Raw genomic sequence first — 23,759 nt, forward strand, 5'->3', positions numbered from 1 at the left:
TGGGGGGGAAGGGATCGAAATAGGCTAAAAGGTAGGGATAAAACAATGGACGGAAATACATTTAAAAATAATGGAAATAGGTGGGAAAAGAAAAAATATATATGCTAAAACTCTGACAATTCATCGCTTTTCTGTATTCCTGGGAATAAATAATAACCAACGTCTTTTTGGTTGCTGGAGGCATACAACGGTAGGTTAAACACTGTGCGCTTACCCCTTTCAATAAATATATTCCCTGCTCCCCAAAAGAGAAAATGAAAGATTGTTACAAGACCGAAACTTCGAGTAAAAAAAAAGGCGATTTGTTGATTCCTGGGAACCATGTTTTAAACAAGTCGGACACAATTATTTGCAGCACCCGCGCGGGGAATTCTGGCTGGAGAGCGGGGTTGTTTGGTAATTTGTTGGTCGGTAATGTTAGCATCCTAAGATTGTTTTTATTTAATATATATATAACTATACATCCTTGTTGTTCTTTGGCCAGCCGTGGCTGCTTGGCTGCTGTTTTATCTGCAAAGGTGCAATTGTCTGGGCAGCGCGTGCACTCCAAGGCTGCTCGCGCTTCTTCGGGGTCGGCGCGCGCATGCTCGCTGGTTGGCCCGGGCTATGAATGTATCAGGTTTGTATCTGTCTTCATGAATGTATCTTTCAAAAATGAATGACTGAAATAATACTTGGGGTGCATTTAGTTCGCTTTTTTTCCTTTTAGCCGGATTGGCTACACCCGCGCAGTCGCGCTTGAGTCGTAGTAAGGTTTCCATAGTTGCAAATTAAATCAGGGGGTTTTAAAACAGGAAGACAGACTGATCGTTATACCATGGTCCTTCCTGCTTTGGTGTAAATAAATCTAGGCTCTGGAGGCATGGAATCTGGAAGCGTTGTGCTTCACTATTAAAGCTAGTGTGTGAGATCAGATGGGGGAAAAAAAAAATCACTCTAGATGAAGATTGGCAATGGCTCAGTTCGTCTGTATATGATATGTAGGTAGAACAATGTATACTTTGCTGAGATGTGAAACAACAGTTAAATGCAGAATTTAAAAGAAAATCAAATACCAGAAATGTGAAATAAAAAAATTAAAATACTCAAAAGACCCATCAACATTTGAAACATAAAATATACTTTCATATTTCGGTTGGGATAATTTTGAGCCAGTTGGGGAGGAATGTGCCAGGATAGTTGTAAGCCATGCAGACCAAAAGTTCCTGCTTTTCAATTACAAATCTGAGTTTATTTATTTATCTGAGTTATCTGATCTCAATTGGGACTTTGTAATAGGTCTCAGCACTGCTGAGCTAGAGAATCAGCCAAGGTTTTCACTTCTGATTATCATTAAGTGACTCCTTCTGTGAAGTATATGTGGACTGCAGATGGGACCATTACTGGGCTAGGTTGTGACGTCTTCCACCGTCAGTTTGCTGACATACCTTGTAAAAACTAGGAAGACAAAAGCCATTGTCTTCTGTCCGTGCCACAAACTCTTGTTTTCTACCCAGTGAATCCAAACCTCCCCCTGGCCATTGCTTGAGGCTGAACCCAGAGTGTTTGCAACACACCATATTTGACTCTGAGCTTAGCCATTTTTTTTATTATTCGTTTATGGGATGTGGGCATTGCTGGCTAGGCCAGCATTTATTGCCCATCCCTAATTGCCCTTGAGAAGGTGGTGGCGAGCTGCCTACTTGAGCTGCTGCAGTCTGTGTTGTAGGAATACCTACAGTGCTGTTAGGGATTTCCAGGATTTTGACCCAGTGGTAGTGAAGGAACGGTGATATAGTTCCAAGTCAGGATGGTGACTTGGAACTCATGCTCTCCATCATCATTATGTCCAGCTCTGTAACATCACCCATCTATGCCACTCACTCAGTCCATCTGAAACCCTCAACACCTGACTATTTCTATACTTCACTAGCCAGCCTCCCCTCTTGCACTCTCCATAAACAATGCTAACTAATATCTAACTCCTACCAAGTTCTATTCACCGGTACTTGTTAGCCTATGTTAGCTTCTGGTCTGCAAAATATCCATTTTAATATTCTTGTTCTTAAATCCTTCATGGCCCTGCCCTCTATATCTCTTAGCTCCTCCAGCCCTCTGATATCTCCGCCCTCTTCTAGTTCTGGTCTTGTGCGCATTCCTGATTTTCCTTGCTCCACCAGTGCAGCCACGTCTTCAGCTGCCCAGAACCTAAACTTTTGAATTCACTTAATTAAGCCTCTCTGAATCTCTACCTCTCTGTCCTTCTTTAAGACACTCCTTAAATCCTACCACTTTGACCAGTCTTTTGGTCCCCTGTTCGAACATCTCATATGGTTCAGTGAGAGATTTTGTTTGATGAAGCTCCTGGAACGTTTTACTACTTTAAAGGTGCTATATATCTGTAAGTCTTTTTTTTTCTAAACACAAGTTTTAATTGTTCTATGATCATAAATAAAGAAGTCATAGAACATGCTGAAAGTAACAGAAGATTTGGGACATATGCAGATAAAGAATTGGAATGATTAAACCTTGGACTTGGAAATCTAGAATAAGTTGACTTTAATGAAGCAAGCTGACCACCTCACTGAAGCCAGATATTTTTCAATTAACTGATGAAGAAATTTTAATTTTGGAAGGCAGCTGCTGGAGACTGGTATGATAACAAGCAATGTCACTTTAGCTATTTACGCTCAGCAGCACCACTCATACGTTCGTACTTGATACAACCCAGCAGAAAGGCAAGCAGCTATTACTGAAGCTGTGCTCGTCCAAGACTAAGTTAAGAATGGTGTGTCCAGGGATGGTGTAACAGCCGTGCAACTTGTGCAATTGCATGGGGACCCATGTGGAGAATTTGCAGCTCTCCTATAATAAGAGTTGTGATCAAGAGAACACACAGTTGCCTGCATTGGGCTCTGACCTCAGTAATTAAATTCTCACCTATCTCACTTGCCCCTCTGCAGTAATTGCTTAGTTGGGAGAAGGAGAAGGCAAAATTAAGTTCTTAAACCCTATAAATAAAATGCAGTTGCTCTAAACTGAACCTGCAGAAGACCCTGCAAAGCAAACACTGCTGTGTGTGTTCAGTTGTGTAACGTACAATGTCCAATTAGTGATTCCTTGAGATGGTTGTGGCGGGGGAAGTCAACAAGGATCTCCATATTTGAGATAGTTTCAAGATATCTTGCTTCACAATAGATGTTCAGAACCAAACTTAAATTTATCTTTTGTGATGGAGTTGTCAATAAAATCATTTATCTAGGCAGATTGCAATGCTCCAGAGCACGATCGACATTTAGCCCGTTAACTTGCTTCACTACTGGAATCCTAAAGGGATTTGTCAATGGTCAATGAAATCGTGTCAATGGGGCTGACATTCTTCCCACTTATCTCCAGACCCTAATCTTCATACCTTAACTTTATCAGCATATGGATGGAGGCGTAATTAACCAGTGATTATTATCCATGAATTCCTGTTTTTTAATCTGCCAAATTGCTTTTACAAAGCGTTTTTCAATCCTAGATTAGTGGCTCCCACATGGACCACAATGACTGACTGCATTTTCACTCGATGTATATTTTTTTGGTCTTCTCAAAATGTCTCTTACCCTAGCACCTGGGAGCGACAAAAGTATTCAGGAAACTAGAACTGGATTGCAAAAGTAGAGTCCACTGTGAGGCCACCTATTGCTCATTTCACCCTATCCATCCTGGAGCACTTGGTATGGAATGTTGATTGTCCTACTCTGAGTTGTCATGGATTCGTGGAACCATACAGCACAGAAAGAGGCTATTTAGCCCATCGTGACTGTGCTGACTCTTTGAAAGAGTTTGTCCCACTCAACTGTTCTTCCACCGTAACCCTGTAATTTCTCATCCTTCAGGTATTTATCCAAATCCTTTTTAAAGTTACTGTTGAATTTGCTTTCTTCACCCTTTCAGGCTCTGCATTCCAGGTCATAACAATTTGCTGCAATTTCTTTTTTAAATTCTCCTCATCTCCTCTCTGGTTCTTTTGACGATTGCCTTAAATCTGTGTTTTCTGGTTACTGACTTGTCCTGCCACCTTTCAAGAGTTCTGTATGCAAACTCCAAGGTTTCTCTGTTTCTGCAACTCCTTTAGAATTGTAACATTTAGTTTACACTACCTCTCATTCATTATCTTGAAAATACAGAATCCTCACTATTGGAGGCCACTGCTTCAAACTTGTCGGAGAGAATAATTTTCTCTGGACATTCCTCCATGCTTTCCCTGAACTATCAGTAGTCATCTCTTCTTCCTCTACCATTGTCTGCTTCCTATCATTCTGCTAGGTGACTGCCCTGTGAAATACTTAATCCAGAATCCTCTCTTGCTTGCTGATGTGCCACATTGTCTTTATTGTTAGCTCAGTTTCTGAAATCTTGAGCTCAAATAATCTCAGTGGGACACACTTCCTTCAGATATGCTTGTCTCAGCTAATTTGTCAATTTCACAGAATTCTTTAAAGTACTTAAATTTGCTTTTCACCTACTGCAGACAAGTAAATGGATGTATTTTTACTTTTTGCATATCAGTTAGATGAATAAATCTGTGCAGGTGACACAATGTAGTAACATAAAGTGTTTCTCCTGTGCATTGAAGTTTAATAAGTAAATATATCTGTAATTAATTTCCTACTAGCCCCATACAAACCATAGCTCAATCTCTCCCTTGGTCACAGCTCTGAATGTATGAGTTAGTCGTGTTCTGCTGAAATGACACTCCACTTGAAGACATTTTTGTCTTCCACTCTGAGCAAGAAGATTGCTTCAGTAAGTTGACTAAGTCTTCTTTGATCTGAACACTGTGCCCTCGTATGTGGTAGGGACATTATTTCCGCAGAGAGTTTCCTGTTTGTTCACTGTAACTTTGGTGGAAAAGCTGTGGAAACCATGGAAATATGTGGTTTCTTTGAGATTTCTGTGGACCTTCTGTCAAATTTACGATAGTTAAGTTCACCACTTCAGAAATTCACCATTGCTGTGTCTGAGATATTGGGCAGCATTTTCTCTGTGGACTTCTAAACCCATCAGCATGCTAAGATGTGTTCAGATGCCTGTACTCTGTGGGGAAACAGCCATTCAATGTGATTTTTCCCTGGAGTGACCAATTAATGGTCAGTGGGTTGGCTGTCAAAACCGGAGAACCAATCACAGGTTTTCTAGCATGAAAACAGCTTTAGCAGCAGAATGCAATGGCAGTTAGGTGAGACAGAGGGTACTTCAAATTGGAGGCACCTTCTCTCCAACTCTTTTCAAACTTTAAATTAAAAATAGCCTTTGCGATTAGGCCAGCACTGTTGGAGAGCAGATTCCCTGTACAGGGCAGGTAGACAGGCCCTCTAAATCTGCCTGGAGCACTGCCCCTCCCGCCAGCCCCAGCAGCCTCCAGGCAACTAAGCTGTCCCCAGAAAACTCCAGTCAGTTTTCGTTAACAGACCTCAATAGGCCTTTAATTGTGGCAATTGGCTATCCTGCAGTATGCACCCCCCTTACATTCTGCCTTTGATGGGGGCTACAAATCCATCCCAATGTGTTTAGGGATAGTAATTACCCCTCCTTTCAATATTGGAGATCATACATGATGCCCAATGCACTATATAATAACTTTTATTTTGTACAGACTTAAATTTGCAGGTTTACTCCTACACAGAAACAGAGTAAGACACGGTATGATACAAATATTGGAATATTTAACAAGTTTAGAATTGGTTGAAATACTCATATTAGAATGTACATTTTATGGAGCCTGATAGACTTGTGTGAAATATTTTTGTCTATTGGGAGACTTTTCAGATCCAAAGTCATACCTGCAAAATGTGAAACTCAATTCATCCACAGTGTTCAAGTCTTTGGCCAGAACTAAAGCTTCTGATATCAGACCTGCTATTATTCCTTGATTAATGACACAAATGGGGGGTATTGCAAATGCACCTGTATATAGTATGTGCTGTTATTGAATCTGTATTTGTGTTAAAGTTGTGGAATTATCCCCGTATCCCTTGATTCTCTTTGCATTCAAAAATCTATTGATCTCTGTCTTGGATATACTTAATAACTCAGCACCACAGCTCTCAGAGGTAGAGAATTTCAAAGATTCAGAACCCTTTCGGTGAATAAATTTCTCCTCATTTCAGCCTTAAATGGCTGACCCTTTATTCTGAGAGATCGATCCCTAGTTTTAGATTCCCCTGCCAGTGGAAGCACGTTCCCAACCCTGCCAAGCTCCTTAAGAATTGTGTATGTTTCAATAAGATCACCTCTCATTCTTCTAAACTCTCGGGATTATAGGCCTAGCCTATTCAATATCTTCTCATAGGAAAGCCCCTTCATTCTAGGAATCAGACTAATAAACTTTCATTGCTGTGCCTCTAAAGCAAACATATCCTTCCTTTGGTAAGGAGACTAAAACCGTACACATTACTCCGGGTGTGGTTTCACTAAGGCCCTTTGCAATTGCAGTCAGACTCTATCGCTCAGTCTTAAACTTGATTCCCTTTGTGATAAAGGCGAACATTTCATATGCTTTTCTTGATGTACCTGTATGTTATCTTTTTTATGATTTGCGTACAAGGGCACCTAGGTCCCTCTGAATACCAAAATTTTCTCGTCTCTCATCTTTTCAAATATATTTTATTTTTCTATTTTTTCCAACCAAAATGGATAACTTCACATTTTTTCACATTATATTCCATCTGCCTTGCTCTTGCCCACTCACTTAACCTGTCTATATCTGTTTGTACCCTCCTTCCATCCTCCTACATTACAACAGTGATTACACTTCAATAGCATTTCATTGGCTGTAAAGCACTTTGAGAAGTCTGGTGATGAAAGGCACTATGTAAATGCAAGTTTTTTTTTTCCTTTTCCTCACAGCTTACTATGCTAAATACACATCTAAATAATCCTCAGTGTGCTATAAATTATACTGACAACCAAGTTAAGATTGTCAGTCAGGCTCGTGGTGTGGCGCATTTGTGTGTACTGGAAGCTATATACATTAATATAGAGGGCCATGTTCTTTGTAGACAGAACGCGCACGCATTGTGCCTGTTTCAGCTAAACAAAATAAGTAATCGCTATTCGCTGGTTCATTCCTCAGGGCAGTGCCTTCACCAATCAGAGTCAAGCTGCCTGGTTTAAATTTCAAACAATGCTTGGCAGTTAACTGTCAGACACCATTAACTGGTGCATTCTCCTTGGCAATACCTCTACCTACCAGAGTCCACTTGCCAACCAATCAGCACTCTCTTCTCATACAGTATAAAGTTGTTGCTTCCCCTGACATTGGTATTCTTGCGATTATCCTGAAGAGTGCAAGACGAAAAGCTTTGACCAAATGCCTTTTTTCAGCAATACACAAAATTATTAAGAAAACATAGCTGATACTTGGGTCCTGGGACTTATACTTGGGGTCTCAAGCTTTCCAATTTTGTTATATTGAAAACTTATTAAATATTTGTAGTGATTGTTAAAGGAGCTCTTGGGCACAGTGCATGGCACCTTCCTATTTCTGCAAAAGTATATATTTCTATGGTGTTTTATGGTTCACACACTTGTGGTTCGGCATTCTGATGTCATTCTATTATCCAGAAAATTCGGAAATCCAGAAATGACTTGCTCCCAAGCATTCCAGACTGGAGAGGTAATGATGTACTAACTTTAACTTCTCTCATTAGCTCCTCTTGGACCACATTTTCTGTGGGGATTTTACTCCTCAAGGGAATGTACGTTAGTTATGAAATATGAATTATTACTTTAATATTTGATTTTTTATTTGCTATACCACTAAATAGTGCCAAGTGGGAATAAGTTATTTAATGAGGGTAGTAAATACTTTGAGGGAGTACCAGTGATATTATTTTTCAAGTTTTTGTGTAAGTTTATTGCTGAAAGTCAAAATCTATAGGTGGGAGATACTGCAGGACAGTTGAACAGTTGAACTTCGTCAAAGTTAGTTTCATGTCTGAGATGCCAGTGGGGAATAATGGTAATTTTTAATTTTTCTGAAAGTTAACAAGCATTTTAATATTCTTACTAATGTTATAGCTTTTACACTATAGGTGAAATGACAGAACTGAGAAAGAGAACACAGAAATGTCTAGAAGAACCCACTGTTCAGGAGGAGGCCAACTTGATGGCAGATGCAGAGCCTGTTCCGAAGGCTGAGGGTGAACAAGTATGTGCAGAGGAGATCACCTCAAAGGATGGGGGAGAAAACGAGGAGGCACACAGAGAAAAGCTGACACTGAAAGACAAAATGGTCAGCACAGGAAGTAAGGATGCAAGGAGCAAATGTAAGCACCTGTATTTTTCCTCTTGTATTCATTCGTGGGATGTGGGTGTCGCTGACAAGGCCAGAATTTATTGCCCATCCCTAATTGCCCTTGAGAAAATAGTGATGATCTGCTTTCATGAATACAACTAGCTTGCTAGGTCATTTCAGAGGGCAGTTAAGATTCAACCACTTTGGTGTGGGTCTGAAGAAACATACAGGCTAGATTAGGTAAGGACAACTTTCCTAAAAGATAATAGTGAACCAGATGGGTTTTTGCAGCAATCTGGTAGTTTCATGGTCACTATCACTGATACTACCAGCCTTTTAGCTTTTTAAAATTTAAATTAATTAATTAAATTCTTCAGCTGCCATGGTGAGATTTGAACTTATGTCTCCAGATCAATAGTCCAGCTCTCTGGATTACTTGTCCAGTAACATAATCACTATACTTCCTGATTCCTTTTTCTTACTTTTACCTACAATGACATTTAAAAGTTTGCTGTTTAAAGACTGCCGTAGTAACAACACAATTGCTACAAATAATTTTTTTACCTAAGACACGTTCTCAGTTTTATTCCAAGTAGATGCTACTGCAAGCAATGCAGAAATTATCCCGTGGATTGAGAAATACTCAGGAAGAACAGAATTGGAAATTCAATTAGGCTATCATCGCATAAACCAATTTACGTTGTTTAAGAAAAGACTTGCCACTGCCAGCCCTCCTCCTGATCATAGCTATCCAACACTGTAAGCCTGTCAGACAACTTCAGAACCTCAGGAGTTCTCCATAACATCACTACCTGAGTTCTTTTCCTCTTCTTCTCCTTGCCCCTTTCCCAGCTGATGGTCACCCGCTTCCTATGTTTCACTATTCCTCTTTAGCTGTTAGTGGCGCAAATTATGCATTAAACGAAGCCTCCCTCACCACCAACCACCCCCCTCTCTGTTTGAGGCTGAACCAGATTGTCAGCAACCTTTGTGTGATATTTCATTGCGGGCTGAGCTTTCAGTCACAAATCCATGCTGTCACTAAGACCTCCTATTTCCACCTCCATAACATTACCTGAGTCCTGCCTCAGCACTGTTGGTGAAACCTTCATCTATGCCTTTGTTACTTCAGATTTGACTATTTGATTTGACTATTCAGATTTGACGCATTCCTCACTAGCCTCTCACATTCTACCCTCTGTAAACTGGAGATCATTCAAAACTCTGCTGCTCATGACCTTACTTGCACCAAAATTCTGTTCTCTCATCATCCTATGCACTGATCCCTGGCAACGTCTTTGTTTTAAAACTCTCATCCTTGTTTTAAAATTCTTATATGGCATCGCCCCTCCCTCTAGCCCTACAACCCTCTGAGATATCTGTGCTCCTCTAATTCTGGTCACTTGAGCATCCCTGATTTTAATCGCTCCACCATTGATATTGCACCTTCAGCGGTTAGACCCTGAGCTCTGGAATTCTGTACTTAAACCTCTCTGTGTCTTCACCTTGCTTTCTTCCTTTAAGATACTCCTTAAAACCTCCACCTTTGACCAAACTTGTAATTGTCTGCCGTAATACCTCCTTATCGGGTTCAGTGTCAAAGTTTGTTTATATTGCCCCTGTGAAGCTCCTTGCGATGTTTTATTACATTAAAGGTGCTATACACATATACAAGTTGTTGTTCCTTTTCTTGTAGAGTGCAGATTGCCTCCACTGTTTCTCAAGTGGAGGGGCCTTGAACTGGAGTCACTTCTTAAGTGTCTGTCCTGAATGCATGACTGGAAACAAATGCGCATTTTCAGTTTCACAATGGCATGTACCTTTTTTTCACTTGTGAGCCAGTTTTGTTCAATGATTCACATGCAGCACATCTACTTTGGTTTCTCCTACATTGAATTTGAACAAGGTGGCATTCCCCTCCTTGTATGAAAAACAATTACATTTCTGCTGTTTGGAATAATTGTGGGAGTCTAATTTTCAATGTAAGAAAAAAACAAATCTTGCATGTTGGAAGAACTGTTGTCCCTAACTGTTCATTAGGGCTAGCCAAACTGAGCTGTAAATTAGCTAGAAGCTGAGAAAATAACTTGATAAATTTCCAATTAAAGTAAACTGTACCCCTTCTGCACAGATCATTGGCAGGACAGAGTTGCACAAAGACAGACTATGGTTTTGTAAATAAACAGTTCAAGCAGGACTGGGTTATACTTTTGTTAAACATCAAGTTATAAATTATGGTAGACTCAGGAATAATGAATTAATGTGCCTCACTGAGCTAAATTGTACCCGTTTTGAACTTGACCTTAAAAGGGAAAGAGGCACAATTAATTGTAAAAGTTAACGACATTGATCAATACTGTTTTCAACAACTCCAATTCAAGTACACCCACAAATTATTGTTTTCTAGTCTGTATTTAAAAACTTAAAAGCTTGTATGGGAAGTTTTTGTGTTTTGTATTTGATTGCGAGTTGACCGTTTCTTTAATGTTTTACAGCTGCATTTCATCAATGGGTAAAAGTTTTCTTTGGCAGCTGGGCAGCAGTTGCAAGTGGAATGTTATATGCTGTGTATCTTTCTACCTTTCATGAAAGAAAATTCTGGTTTTCTAGCAAACAGGTGAGATTGTTTGTATATTTTGAGTTTTACCTAATTTGCTGTTCACGATAATGCAAAAGGTATATTTTTTCCTTCTCCCACCCTCCTTTTCTGGAAGTGGTAACTCAGAATAACAAGCAGTTGTGGTTCTCTGGTACCTTGTTCAATGGCTATACTTCCCATGTAAATAAAGGCAAGTGTCAGGGTCTGTTAATGATCTTCGAACCAGATGATTGCAAGTCCTGTTTAAAAGCAGCACTTTGCTAATATAGATTGTCGATTTGTTAATATTTAGAAAATTGAATTCTCAGGCCCGTGACTGGCTTCCAAGAAATGGCAACATCATGAGGATACGCTGTATTACCTATAGCATGGTTGTTTTTTGGTTGGGTGCAAGTGGGAAGGATCAGACGTGCATGATTGAGACGGAAAGGAGAAAATCCTACCCTATCCACAAAGTCCTCCAAGCTTGGCACTCTAATATTGAGTTTTACTTTGAATATGTGATCAAAAATTCCAATATAATGGTTACCAGCAGACATTTGAGTATTTTTACAGTGCTTTCAGTATGTATCTTTCTGAAGCCACAGGCTGACAGTAACTGTCCCCTAACAGGCACTGTCATTCACATGGGCAGTTACATATATTGTGCAAATGGTGCCTCATCATTTGGAGTCTTTTGCGGAGGAGCAGCTGATAATGTGGCATGCTGAATATTTCAGACAATTCAAAAGTACTTACCAATTTAAAAGGGTGTACTGGTTCCAGCCACATTCACATTTACAGCAGTTTCAATCCACCATTCACACCTTGTTATTCTCTTGTGCTGTATTTATTGGTTTAATAGGCTATGTTGATTTCAGATAAAGCCAGGTCTTTGGGCAGTTTCAATGAGCTGTTCACACCATGTTAAAATGTAATTTTATTGGTGATGAGATTCTGGATGCAACTGCTAATAGTTAGGATTTTCTGTGGTTTTAAAAAAAAATGTTGGTAATTTGCCTTTTCAGTTTTACCAGCCACTGCATGTTGTAGAAAAATTACATTAACACCAATGCACACACTACGCACTGTACTCTTTTCCTCTTTAACTCTGCCCTTCATTCCACAGTTTCTCTTTTGAAGGCAGTGGCTATTACAAGTGACTACACTTTAAAATAACTTAATTGGCTGTGAAACACTTTGGCTTGTCTTGAGGTTATGTAAGGTACTATATAAATGCAACTTTGCTCTTTCTCTCTGCTGGCATGCATTTTAGATACTCATATAGTACCATATCTAAATGTCTATTCGACACATTTTGACAGGCTCAGGGTGACCAACCATGGGGAGGGGTAGAAAATAAGGGACACTACGACTCGGGGGTGAAACCATTGACCAGGGGGTTGGGGGGAGGGCAAGGATTCTGGCAACAAGAGGGGCCAGACTCTCCCATCTCAAAACACCCCAAGTACATGCTGGACCCACCTTCCCTGGGCCTGACAGTAACCTCCACCACCTCCCCACCCCTCCAAACTTTGAATGCTTACTCACTTCTAATGAAAACCAGGGTTGTGCAGGAGCCCATAAATGAAGAAAGTTAATGAAGTGTAGGAGGTTACATATAGGGAGGGGCAGGGTGATGAGAGATTTGTAAACAAGGTTGAAAATTTTGAAGTGGAGTCTTTGTTGACCTGAGAGATAATGTAAGCAGTGAGCACAGGGGTGTTGAGCGAATGGGGCTTCATGTGAGTTAGGATTTGGGGAGAGAGTTTTGGATGAGCTCAAGTTTACAGCGCATGGTGGGAGTCTAGTTAGGAGACCAGTGGAATAGTTTGGTGGGAAGCTAACAAAGGCATGGATGAAGATTTCAGGAGCAGATGAACTGAGGTTGGGGCGGATACAGTTCATGTCACAGAGATTGAGGCAGGCGAGCTTGGTGTTTGAGCAAATATAGAGTCAGAAGCTTGGTTCAGGGTGAAGTTCAAGGTCATCAAAGTTGCAACGGCCCAGTTCAGCCTCAGAGAGTGGGCAGGGAGAGGGATGAAGTTGATTGCTAGTGAATAGGGAGGACAAGGGCTTTGGTCCCAATATTTAATTGGAAGCTATTTCTACTCAACCCATACTTGAGGTCAGACAAACAGTGTGACAGATCAGGCAGTGGAGGGGTTGAGGGAGGTCTTCCACCCCACCATCAATGCATTTTTTAAAATTCATTCATGGGATGTGAATGTCATTGGTATGGCCAGCATTTGTTGCCCTAATTGGGAAGGCCTTTATGAACCACTGCTGTTCATGTGGTGTAGGTACAATCCACGTCTGTTAGCAAGGGAGTCCAGGATTTGACCCAGCGACAGTGATGGACTGTTGATACAATTCCAAGTCAGGATGGTGTGTATCTTGGAGGGAAACTTGCACGTGGTGCTGTTTCCATACGTCTGCTGCCCTTGTCCTTCTAGTTGGAAGAGATCGTGTGTTTGGAAGATGCTGTCAAAGAAGGCTTGGCAAGTTGCTGCAGTGCATCTTGTGAATGGTACACACTGCAGACACAGAATGCCGGCAGTCGTAGAGAGAGTGAATATTTAAGTTGGTCGATGGTGTGCTGATCAGGTGAGATGGTGTCAAGTTTCTTGGGTGTAGTTGGAACTTCACTCATCCAGGCAAATGGAATGCATTTCATCACAGTCCTGACTTTGCCTTGTGGTGCATAGGATTTGGCAAGTCAGGAGGTGAGTTACTCACCTCAGAATTCACAGCTCTGACCTCTTGTAGCTACAGTATTTATATGACTGGTCTATTTAAGTTTCTAGTTAACTGTACCCTCCTGCAAATGTGACATTACCACTACACCACCATCTACCCTGTTTGCATGGAAAGGTGCTATGGGAAAGAGATGGGGTTTTGGGAGTGATTGAGGAGTGGACCAGGATATCATAGAGGGAACAATCCCTTTGGTGTGCTGAAAAGGAGAAGATGGGAAGATGTTTAGTGGTAGCATTATGCTGGAGGTGGCGAAAATGACCTGTTGCTTGTGAAGGCCGGTGGGTGGAAGTTGAGAACAAGGGGAATCATGCTGTGGTTCTGAGAGGAAGGGGAATGGGTGAGAGCAGAAGTGCAGGACATGTGGTGGACATGGTCGAGGCCCCTATCAATGAAGGTGGGGGAAATCATCAGTTTAGGAAAAATAGAAAACATTTCAGAAAAGCTGGTGTGGATGGTTGTATCATTGGACCAGATGCAATGGTGACGGAGGAGCTGGGAGAATGGCATAGAGTCCTAAATATTGGTAAGCTTGAGATAGTGCGTTTTGGTGGGAAGAATAAGCGCACTGTATACTCCTAGGAAGATTAAGTGTTTTAAATAATTGTGATAGAGGAAAAGAAGGGGTACAGATAAATCACAACAAGTAACAATGCTGGTAATATGGTCATTAAAAAAAGTAAACAAAACACGGGGGTTCATTTCAGGAGTGATAACACTGAGTAAAATAGATAAGGTACCAGGACCGGATGAGATGAATCCAAGAGTGCTGAGGGAAGTAAGTGTGGAGACTGTGGTGTGCAGGGCATGATTTCAAAATTTGCAGATGATACGAAGATTGGAAATGTTGTCAACTGTGATGGGGATAATCTTGAACTTCAAAATGACATAGACATCTTGGTGGATTGGGCAGACAAGTGGCAGATGAAGTTCAATGCAGAGAAGTGTGAGGTGATTCGTTTTGGCAGGAAAAATATGGTGAGACAGTATAAAATAAAGGGAGAGCCTCTAAAGAAGGTGCAGGAACGGAGGGACCTCGGTGTAGATGTACATAGGTCATTGAAGAAGGCAGGGCATGCTGAGAGAACAGTTAATAATGCATATAGTATCTTAGGCTTTATTAACAGGGGCATTGAGTACAAGAGTAAGGAGGTCATGAAAGCATAGTATAAGTCACTAGTTAGGCCTCATCTGGAGTACTGCGTCCAGTTCTGGGCGCAATACTTGAGGAAGGATGCGAAGGCATTGTAGAGAGTACAGAGGTGATTGACAAGAATGATTCCCGGGATGAAGAGCTGTAGCTATGATGAGAGGTTGGGACTGTTTTCCTTGGAGAAAAGAAGGCTAAGAGAGACTTGATAGAGGTATACAAGATCCTGAGGCGTAAGGACAGGGTAAATAGTGAGAAACTGTGCCCACTCAAGAGAACATCAAGAACTAGAGGGTACAGATTCAAAATAATTGGCAAAAGGAGTAAAAGTGATGTGAGGAAAAAAATTTTCACCCAGAGGGTAGTTGGAGCCTGGAACAAACTTCCTGAAAGGTTGGTGGAGGCAGGTTTGTTCGAGGTATTCAAAAGGGAATTGGATTGCTACCTGAAAAGAGAATGTGCAAGGTTACAGGCATAATGCAGGGGAATGGGACTAGGTGGAATGCTCTTTCAGAGAGCCAGTTCAGACTCGATGAGCAGAATGGCCTCCTTCTGCACTGTTAAGATACTCTGAGATAGTGTGTTACATTGAGAATAGAGGCACTATATCTGTGTGAAAACCACTGTACCATTTTTCTGAATTTTAAATGGAAATAGAGTGCTTTTGGTTTGTTTGTAATGTTTGGTTTCTTGAAATATACAAAAAAGTAGTTTATGGAGAAACAGAAAAGGGATTTGAAAAGGACAAAGACCCACTTATGCATACTCTGTTTTCTGCCAGCCAGCCAACTTTATATCAAGGCTAATATGTTACACCCTACACCATGAGCTTTTATTTTCCACAATAACCTTTAATGTGGCACCTTACCAAATGCTTTCTGGAAATCCAGGTACAGTATGTCTACAGGCTCCCCTCTATCCACCGCACGTTTACTCCTTCAAAGAACTCTAATAAATTGGTTAAATGTGATTTCCCTTTCATAAAACCATGCTGACTCTTCCTGATTACCTTGAGTTTTTCTAAGTTCCCAGCTACAACCTCTTTAATGATCAATTATGATACCTTCTCCAAGACAGACGTCAAGCTAACTGGCCTATAGTTTCCTATTTTCTGCCTCCCTCCCTTCTTGAATATGGGGATTATATTTGCTGCTTTCCAGTCTGATGGAACCTTTCCAGAATCTAGGGAATTTTGGAAAATTAACACCAAGGCATCTACTATCTGCTTAGCCACTTCTTTTAAGACGCACAGTGAAGTCCTTCTGGACCCTAAGATGTGTCAGCCCGCAGCTCCAACAGTTTGCTCAGTACTGCTTCCCTAGTGTTTGTAAATTCACCAAGTTCCCCTCTCCCTTCCACCTCCTGATTTACAGCTATTACTGGAATGTTTTTTGTATTGTCTATAGTGAAGACAGAAGAAAATAGTTGTTCATTTAATTTGCCATTTCCTTAGTATCTACTGTTAATTCCCCATTGTCACTCTCCAAAGGACTAACACTCACTTTACCTAATAATTTCCTGTTTAAATACCTGTAGAAACTCTTGCTATCTGTTTTTACATTTCTAGCTAGCTTCCTCTCATACTCTAATTTCTTTCTCCTGATTAACCTCTTCATCATTCTCTGCCATTTTTTATATTCTGACCAATCATCTGACTTGCCACAAATTTTTGCGCAGGTAAGTGCTTTTTCCTTAAATTTGATGGTTTCCCTAGCTTCTTTAGTTAAGCATGGATAATGGGTCCTCCCTTCAGAATTTTTCTTTATAGTAGGAATATACTTATTCTGAATATCCCCTTAAATGTCAGCCGCTGCTTCTCTTGATCTATCCCTTAGCCTAGTATCCCAGTTCACTTCGGCTAGCTCAGCTTTCATGCCCACAATATTGCCCTTATTTAAGTTTAAGATACTAGTCTTAGACCCAGTCTTTTCCCTTTCAAACTGGATATAAAATTCAATCATATTGTGGTCGCTGCTACCTCGGGATGGCTTTACTCTGAGGTCATTAATTAATCCTGTCACGGTACACAATACCAAGACTAATCTAACCTGCTCTCTGGTTGGTTTCAGAACATGCTGCTCTAAGAAACTAGCTCGAAAGCATTCTATGAACTCATCAAGCAGACTACAACTGCCAATCTGGTTTTTCCAGCTTACATGTAGATTAAAATCTCCCATGATTGTTACTGCCCTTTTATCAATATTTCTTTTGTATACTTTGTCCTACATTGTGGTTACTGTTAGGGGGCCGTACACCACTCCCACTAGTGACTTCTTTCCCCTACTATTCCTCATCTCCACCCAAACCGATTCTGCATCCTGATCTCTTGAACGGAGGTCATCTCTAACTATTGCACAAATGGCAACCTTGATTAACAGTGTTACTCCTCCACCTTTACCTAGCTTCCTATTCTTCTTGAAGGTCATATACCCCTCAATATTCAGGACCCAATCCTTATCATTTTGCAGCCAGGCCTCTGTAATGGCTGTCAGATCATATTTATTCACTTCAATGTGCGCTATCAACTCCTTTACTTAGTTTTGATTGCTACGCACATTCAGATACAGAGCCTTTAGTTTAGTCATCTTGTTATCTTTGTAACATCTAGCCTGGATTCTTTGTGCATTTTTAAGGTTTTTGCTCTCTCTCCCTTTGTGCCATTCTCTGACTCTCATTTCCCATATTATTCTTTTCTTAACTTGTCTCTGCTCTTTGATATACCATATCTTTCCATATTTGATCCCTTGCCCCCACTATAGGAAGGATGTTCCCAATGGTAGGGGAGTCCAGAACCAGGGGTCACAGTCTGAGGATATGGGGTAGACCATTTAGGACTGAGATGAGGAGAAATTTCTTCACCCAGCGAGTGGTGAGCCTGTGGAATTCGTTACCACAAAGTAGTTGAGACCAAAATACTGTATGCTTTCAGGAAGGAGTTAGATATAGCTCTTGGGGTGAAAAGGATCAAAGAGTATGGGGAGAAAGCGGGAGCAGGCTATTGAGTTGGATGATCAGCCTTGATCATAATGAATGGTGGAGCAGGCTCGAAGGGCTGAATGCCCTGCTCCTGCTCCTAGTTTCTATGTTTCTATTTAGTTTAAAACCTTCCCTACTTCCCTAGTTATGCGGTTCGCAAGAACACTGGTCCCAGCCTGGTTCAGGTGTAGCCCTCCCAGCAGTACAGCTCCAGTTTCCCCAGTACTGATGCTAGTGCCCTACAAACCGGAACCCACTTCTCCCACACCAACCTTTGAGCCACGTATTCATCTCTCTAATTCTATGTCCCCTATGCCAATTAGCACGCAGCTCAAGTAATAATCTAGAGATTATAACCTTTGAGGTGCTGCTTTTCAATTTAGTGCCTAACTCCCCATATCCTCATCACTGAGCCTCTTTCCGAGTTCTCCCTATGATGTTGGTACCTACATGGACCACAACAACTGGATCCTCCCCCTCCCACTGCAGGTTCTTCTCCAACCCTGAGCAGATGTCCCAAATCCTTGCTCCTTTCTGCCCTTTGCTCTACTATTATCCCAGTCTATTTTTGGATAATTAAAGTTCCCCATTATACTTACTCTATAATTCCTGGACTTCTCTGACTACACCGAGCATCTTTTTTGCACCTTAGCTCTAGTTCTAGTCCTTCTGGGACATTCTCACTCTCCAGTACTGCAATGTTCTCTTTGGTCAATACAGCCACCTCTAATCTTTTCCTTCCTTTCCTAATGTATCCAGGAATATTTAATACCCAGTCATGCCGTTCTTTGAGCCAGGTCTCCATTATCGCCACAACATCATATTTCCACATGACTATCTGGGTCTACAGCTCGCCAATCTTATTTACAGTACTCCATGCATTCACATACATGCACTGTAACCCTAATTTAGCCTTCATTATTTTCCCTCTTTAAACCACCTAATATCTTACTATTTTCTACTCTAGTACTGTCTGTCTTGTCCCAATATTCTTTGCACTTTTGGTATTCCTCTCAAGTATTACCTCCTGGCCCCTGTGCCTCTGTCAAATTAGTTTAAACCCTCATTAGTACTAGCAGATCGATCCACAAGGAAATTGGTCCTCGCTCTGTTTAGGAGCAACCCATCTGGCCTGTGCAGGTCCCATTTCTCCAAGAACTGATCCCAGTGTTCCAAGAATCTAAAACCCTTCCTCCTGCACCATATCTCCAGCCACACGTTTTTCTGCTCTATCCTTTTTAAAAATTCTTTCACGGGATGTGGGCCTTGCTGGCTAGGACAACATTTATTGCCCATCCCTGGCTTGAGAAGGTGGTTTCTTGAACTGCTGCAATCCAATGTGGTTTAGATGCACCCATAGTGCTGTTAGGAAGGAAATTGCAGGATTTTGACCCAGTGATTTCTCTACACACTTGCATGTGGTACTGGGAGTAATTGGTGATTACTACTTTTGAGGTCCTGCTTGCTAATTTCCTACCTAGCTCCCTAAATTCTGACTGCAGGAGCACATCCCCCTTTTTATGTATGTCAGTGGTACCGATGGTCATGACCGCTGGCAGTTCACCTTCCCACCTCAGTGTGTTCTGCAGCTGTTCAGTGACATTCTTGACCCTGGCACCAGGGAGGCCATATACCATCCTGTGCTCACGGCTGCAGCTGCAGAAATGCCTGCCTGTCTGTCTGGGGGAATCATGTCCAAGCCCAATCCTTTACTCACCAACTGTCCATATGTACACTTTTCAGCAGATCATGGTCTCTGGCAGATTTTATTTTTTGCTTCATTAGAGAAGGAACACCGAGACGAATTGATGTGCTCCCATTAGTTCATCTAGCTTAAAACAGTTCGGGTGTTGAATCAAACGCCTTCCTGATCTCTATTACTTTATGCTACACTAACAGTGTGTGTATTTATGGGGAAACCACTTGTAATATGCAAAATAAAATCAACCAGTGTCCTTGATCTAGTAGAAAGTGCACATATGGGCTTAGACATGATGCCTCTATAATTGAATAGCATGACAAAATGTGTAGAATAGATATTTGGATAAAGGACGATATGGCTAACTAAAATGTAGACCAACAGAAAGAAAGAGCACAGTTGCATTTATGTAGCACCTTTCATAACCCTAGGACAACCCAAGCTGCTTAAAAGCCAATTGAGTTCTTTTAAAGTGTAGTCATTAGGTTAAATTTTATGGGTCACCTGTGGGAGGGAAAACAGGCGGGGTTGATATGTAAATTAGGGCGCTGGGCTATCAGCAGCATACCCGCGGCTAGTCCACCTGTCTCCACCCCCTCCGCGATTTTACGGGCGCGGGGGAGACGTTGGGCCTGCCAATGGCCCAATTGAGGCCCTTAAGTGGGCAATTAATGCCCAGTTTAGGACGTCATCCCACCGCCACTCCAATATAACGAGTGGCAGGAGAGGCCTGCACCCAAGATATAGCCCGGCAGGTTTAAACCTGTGGGCTGCTGGTGAGTGAATAGGCAGGGGGGGTGCTTCTTTCCTGGGCCCCCTATGTCAATTGTAGGCACCCTCTCCCACAGCTTTGCCTCCCCATATTCACCCTCTCTCATTGCCCTGACCACCATGCCCCATTGTCTCTCTCTCTCTCTCTTCCCCCCCCCCCCCAGGGACCTGTCAGCCAAGATCTTGGAGTTACTTGACTGTCCAGCTCCATTGCTGAACATCACCTCCTTGGTCTACCTGTGGCACCAGCAGTGGCCACCACTCCTGCTTGGTGCTGCCGATGTGCAGAGCTGTTGGCCTGCAATTGGTTGGCTGCTCTATGAGTCCTCCTAGAAATGGAAGGAAGTCCTGCCATTTAATTAAAGAGCCGTCACCCCAAAAATTTAAGCAGAGCTCGTCCCAAAATTAGGATGTGGGGAGCCTGCCTTCAATGTAAAACCCAGTTCGTTGTTGTAATAGCCACTTCCTTCAAGAAAGGAACAGAGGAATGATGGGTAGCATGAAAGGGCAAAAATGTGTAGTGCCCATCACGTGTAGTGGATGCATTTGTGTTAAAGTGATTTTTCTGTTACATGCAAGTGAGGAAAAGCTGTTTCACACCGCGAGTGGTTCGGGTCTGGAATGCTCTGCCTGGAAGTGTGGTGAAGGCAGGTTCAATCGAGGCATTCAAGAGGGCATTAGATGATTATTTAAGTAGAAACAACATACAGGAAAAGGCAGGAGAATGACACTAAGTCATAAAGCTCACTTGGAGAGTCAGTGCAGACGCGATGGGCTGAATAGTCTCTTTCTGTGTCGTAACAATTCTGTGATTCTGTGATGCAGAGGCTGGCAAAACTGAGAAGGTAAATTACCGACATATTTTTAAAAAATAGAAAGTCCTAACTGTTAGCAGTTGCATCCGGAATCTCATCACGAGTAAAATTATATTTTAACGTGGTGTGAACAGCTGATTGAAGCTGCCTGACTTTATCTGAAATCAACACAGTTTGGAATTACAAGCTAAATTTTTTCTTTCCCTTGGTTTCTGTCATGTTTAGAAGTGAGAAGTGAACATAAAATATGTGTACAGTAAAGTACAGAACTGCATCTAAGATATTGGAGTCAATTTTTCAAAAGTATTGTGATTTGAAAACCATTGTTGACTTGGAGTAATGTTTCAAAACAGCCTTACACTTTTCCAACCCACTCTTTTTCTGTCTCCATTTTCAAATAACAAATTTGTTTTTCAAATGGGCATGCATGTTGTTGAAATATTTTGATTTACATTTCCTAATTCATTTTATATGTTTTATATTACATCTTGGAAACTGACAATGAAACAGCACTAGAAAGATCCTTCAATAACCTTCAGATCTTTATGTGTATGGCTCAGAAGCCCCGCCAGGATGTATAATGGCTAGGCTGGGGCCTGAGGTGGTGGTGTTTTACAGTTCACTTAGTGAGTCCGAGTTGCTATGGCAACATTCCCTTTTACACGCATGATATAGTCTGGAACTATGGATAGTGATGGTCAAGGCTCCAACATTCTCTCCATCACATGGCTGACCAGAAATCTCTCAAACTCCTACTGCCTGCCATTTGCATGTACCAGAAGGATTTTGCAGGTTCATACTAACCTGTTGTGTTATAAATGCACCTTCCTTGGTCATCAAATCCTGGGTAGGACTCGAACCCAGAGCTTCTGGCTCAGAGGCAGGGCACTACCCAGTACACCACAAGACCTCCTGGAGCCTGTAGCAGTGCATTTTAAGAATACCTTGCTTTAGCAGTTGTGAAACTTGGATTTCTGAAAATCTTGCAACTTGCTAGCATGTTTACAAACAGCCTAACATAAAATGGTTGCTGTGCAAAGGTATATGTCATTATTGTCTGATGTAGATTGTGTTGAGACATCAAGAAGTACTTGGTGGCTGCTGCTAGTGTGAAACATTTCTCACTTTCTAGCACGGCAGAAGATATTTAAAAGCTTTAGCCAATATATTCAATATTGAAATTTCATCATTTTAGAGCATATCCCACAATGTCTTTGCAGATCTATGATTGTCAGGATCATGGAATTTTTAAAATGGTTGATTTTCAGATACTGCACTATAAATAAGCAGTAATGAATAAAATTAGAACATCTGCAATCAGAATGCTACACCTGGCCTAAATGACCCTGAGAAAGGAGGCGGAGGAGATATATCAGCTAGGATTCTGACTCCTGAACCCTATGCTAGAAAATGCAAATCTTCAGGATCAGATTAGACATGGGACCAATGTCCCACACAGTTGCTACTAGCACTCCCAAAGTCTCCACATTCAGAATGGGTTCTTGTGTGAAGTTTGGAGAGGACTGGCATCTGTGGAACTACTACAAGAATCAGCACTAGATACTTTCGTGCAATTCGAGAGACATCTCTTCGAAAATCTCTGAAAACCATGCAATTCTCAGTCATTGGTCTGTGCTATGCTATTTAACTGTAGTGTCCAGACAAATGTTACTGATAGAATTGGAAAAATGCCAGATTTGCATAAAACCTTTTTTATGTGATTTAGGTAATTGCAAATCTAAATTAGCTTTAATGTCTAATGGTTGATGAATTAGCAGAGCACAGGCAAGACTGTGATAGATTCTCTATTTCTAAGACCTTGGATGATTCACCCATGGCGTTGTATTTATTGTTATTTACCCCGCTTTTTGCAGGGAAGTACTTGCTCTCTGCACTCCAAGTGTTCTGAGGCAGATGATGAAACCTCACTTTTGATAAATCACCTTTAGATTCATACTTAATTTCCATCACAGGATCTGCACAAAAATGAAAATATGTATTTGTACAATTTTTAATATGTGGACTTCAAGAGAAATATCTGAAACTCAAATACTGTTAGTTTATCAGCACAAAGCATCTTAAAACATATTTGGTTTTGGAGCAGAAATCTATAGTCATTCTGACTGTTAAGTGATTAAGAGACAGAAGAGATGTAAGGTAATCTGTGTTGTCACATTTCTTGTAACAAAGCATTATTTTGACACTGTTCCAACCATAGGGCTTCTGAGTAAAGTATTTGAGTATCTGTTTCACAGTATTAATATAGGACTCTACAGATTCATTTGTGATGGTAAATGACACCAAAGTCTGCATAAGGTGATTTTTCACAGCTTTCGTGTAACACTTGCTTTGTAAAATATCAATTTCTGTAAACTAGCTTGTTTTGTAAAAACTTTGCCATTATATTTGTTCTCCTCATTGCTAGGTGTGAATTCCGTTTGTGGTTTTACTGTTATTATGCTTAATTTGACCTCACATATCTATTCTGATGTGTACTCCATATAAAATTAGATTCACTTAAACTGACACTGATTGATAAAAATGTTATCAGAGAGAGAAGCCACAAGGGATGAGTCAGAGATGGATTATGTAAACATGAGGAATTGGAAGCATAATTGATGTAATTCACAAGGAAGCAAGAGGCAGCACCCACACCATGTGCAATGTAATGTTCCAGATATCCTTACAAAGAAAATGGGGCCAAAGTTTCCCATTTGGTGGGCGGGCGGAGCAGTTGCTGACGGGGG

General features: G+C 41.2%; 1 protein-coding gene across 4 annotated transcripts in view; it reads left to right on the top strand.

Moving 5' to 3' along the window:
• The first annotated feature begins 363 nt into the window (after positions 1 to 363).
• The window catches only part of LOC144679881 (putative C-mannosyltransferase DPY19L4), a 97,204-nt gene continuing 73,808 nt past the window's right edge, over positions 364 to 23,759 (top strand). The window contains exons 1-3 of one of the 4 annotated variants that reach the window (XM_078540784.1): positions 364 to 407; positions 8,064 to 8,297; positions 10,762 to 10,883. In XM_078540784.1, coding sequence (XP_078396910.1) covers positions 8,069 to 8,297; positions 10,762 to 10,883 — 351 coding nt within the window. In that variant the 5' untranslated portion in view covers positions 364 to 407; positions 8,064 to 8,068. Of the gene's footprint in view, positions 408 to 435; positions 620 to 3,533; positions 3,702 to 8,049; positions 8,298 to 10,761; positions 10,884 to 23,759 lie in introns of those variants that run through there. The other 3 variants (XM_078540782.1, XM_078540785.1, XM_078540783.1) reach the window with 3 other exon arrangements.

This window comes from Cetorhinus maximus, chromosome 4 (genome assembly GCF_964194155.1).
Source record: "Cetorhinus maximus chromosome 4, sCetMax3.hap1.1, whole genome shotgun sequence".
Lineage (NCBI taxonomy): Eukaryota > Metazoa > Chordata > Chondrichthyes > Lamniformes > Cetorhinidae > Cetorhinus > Cetorhinus maximus.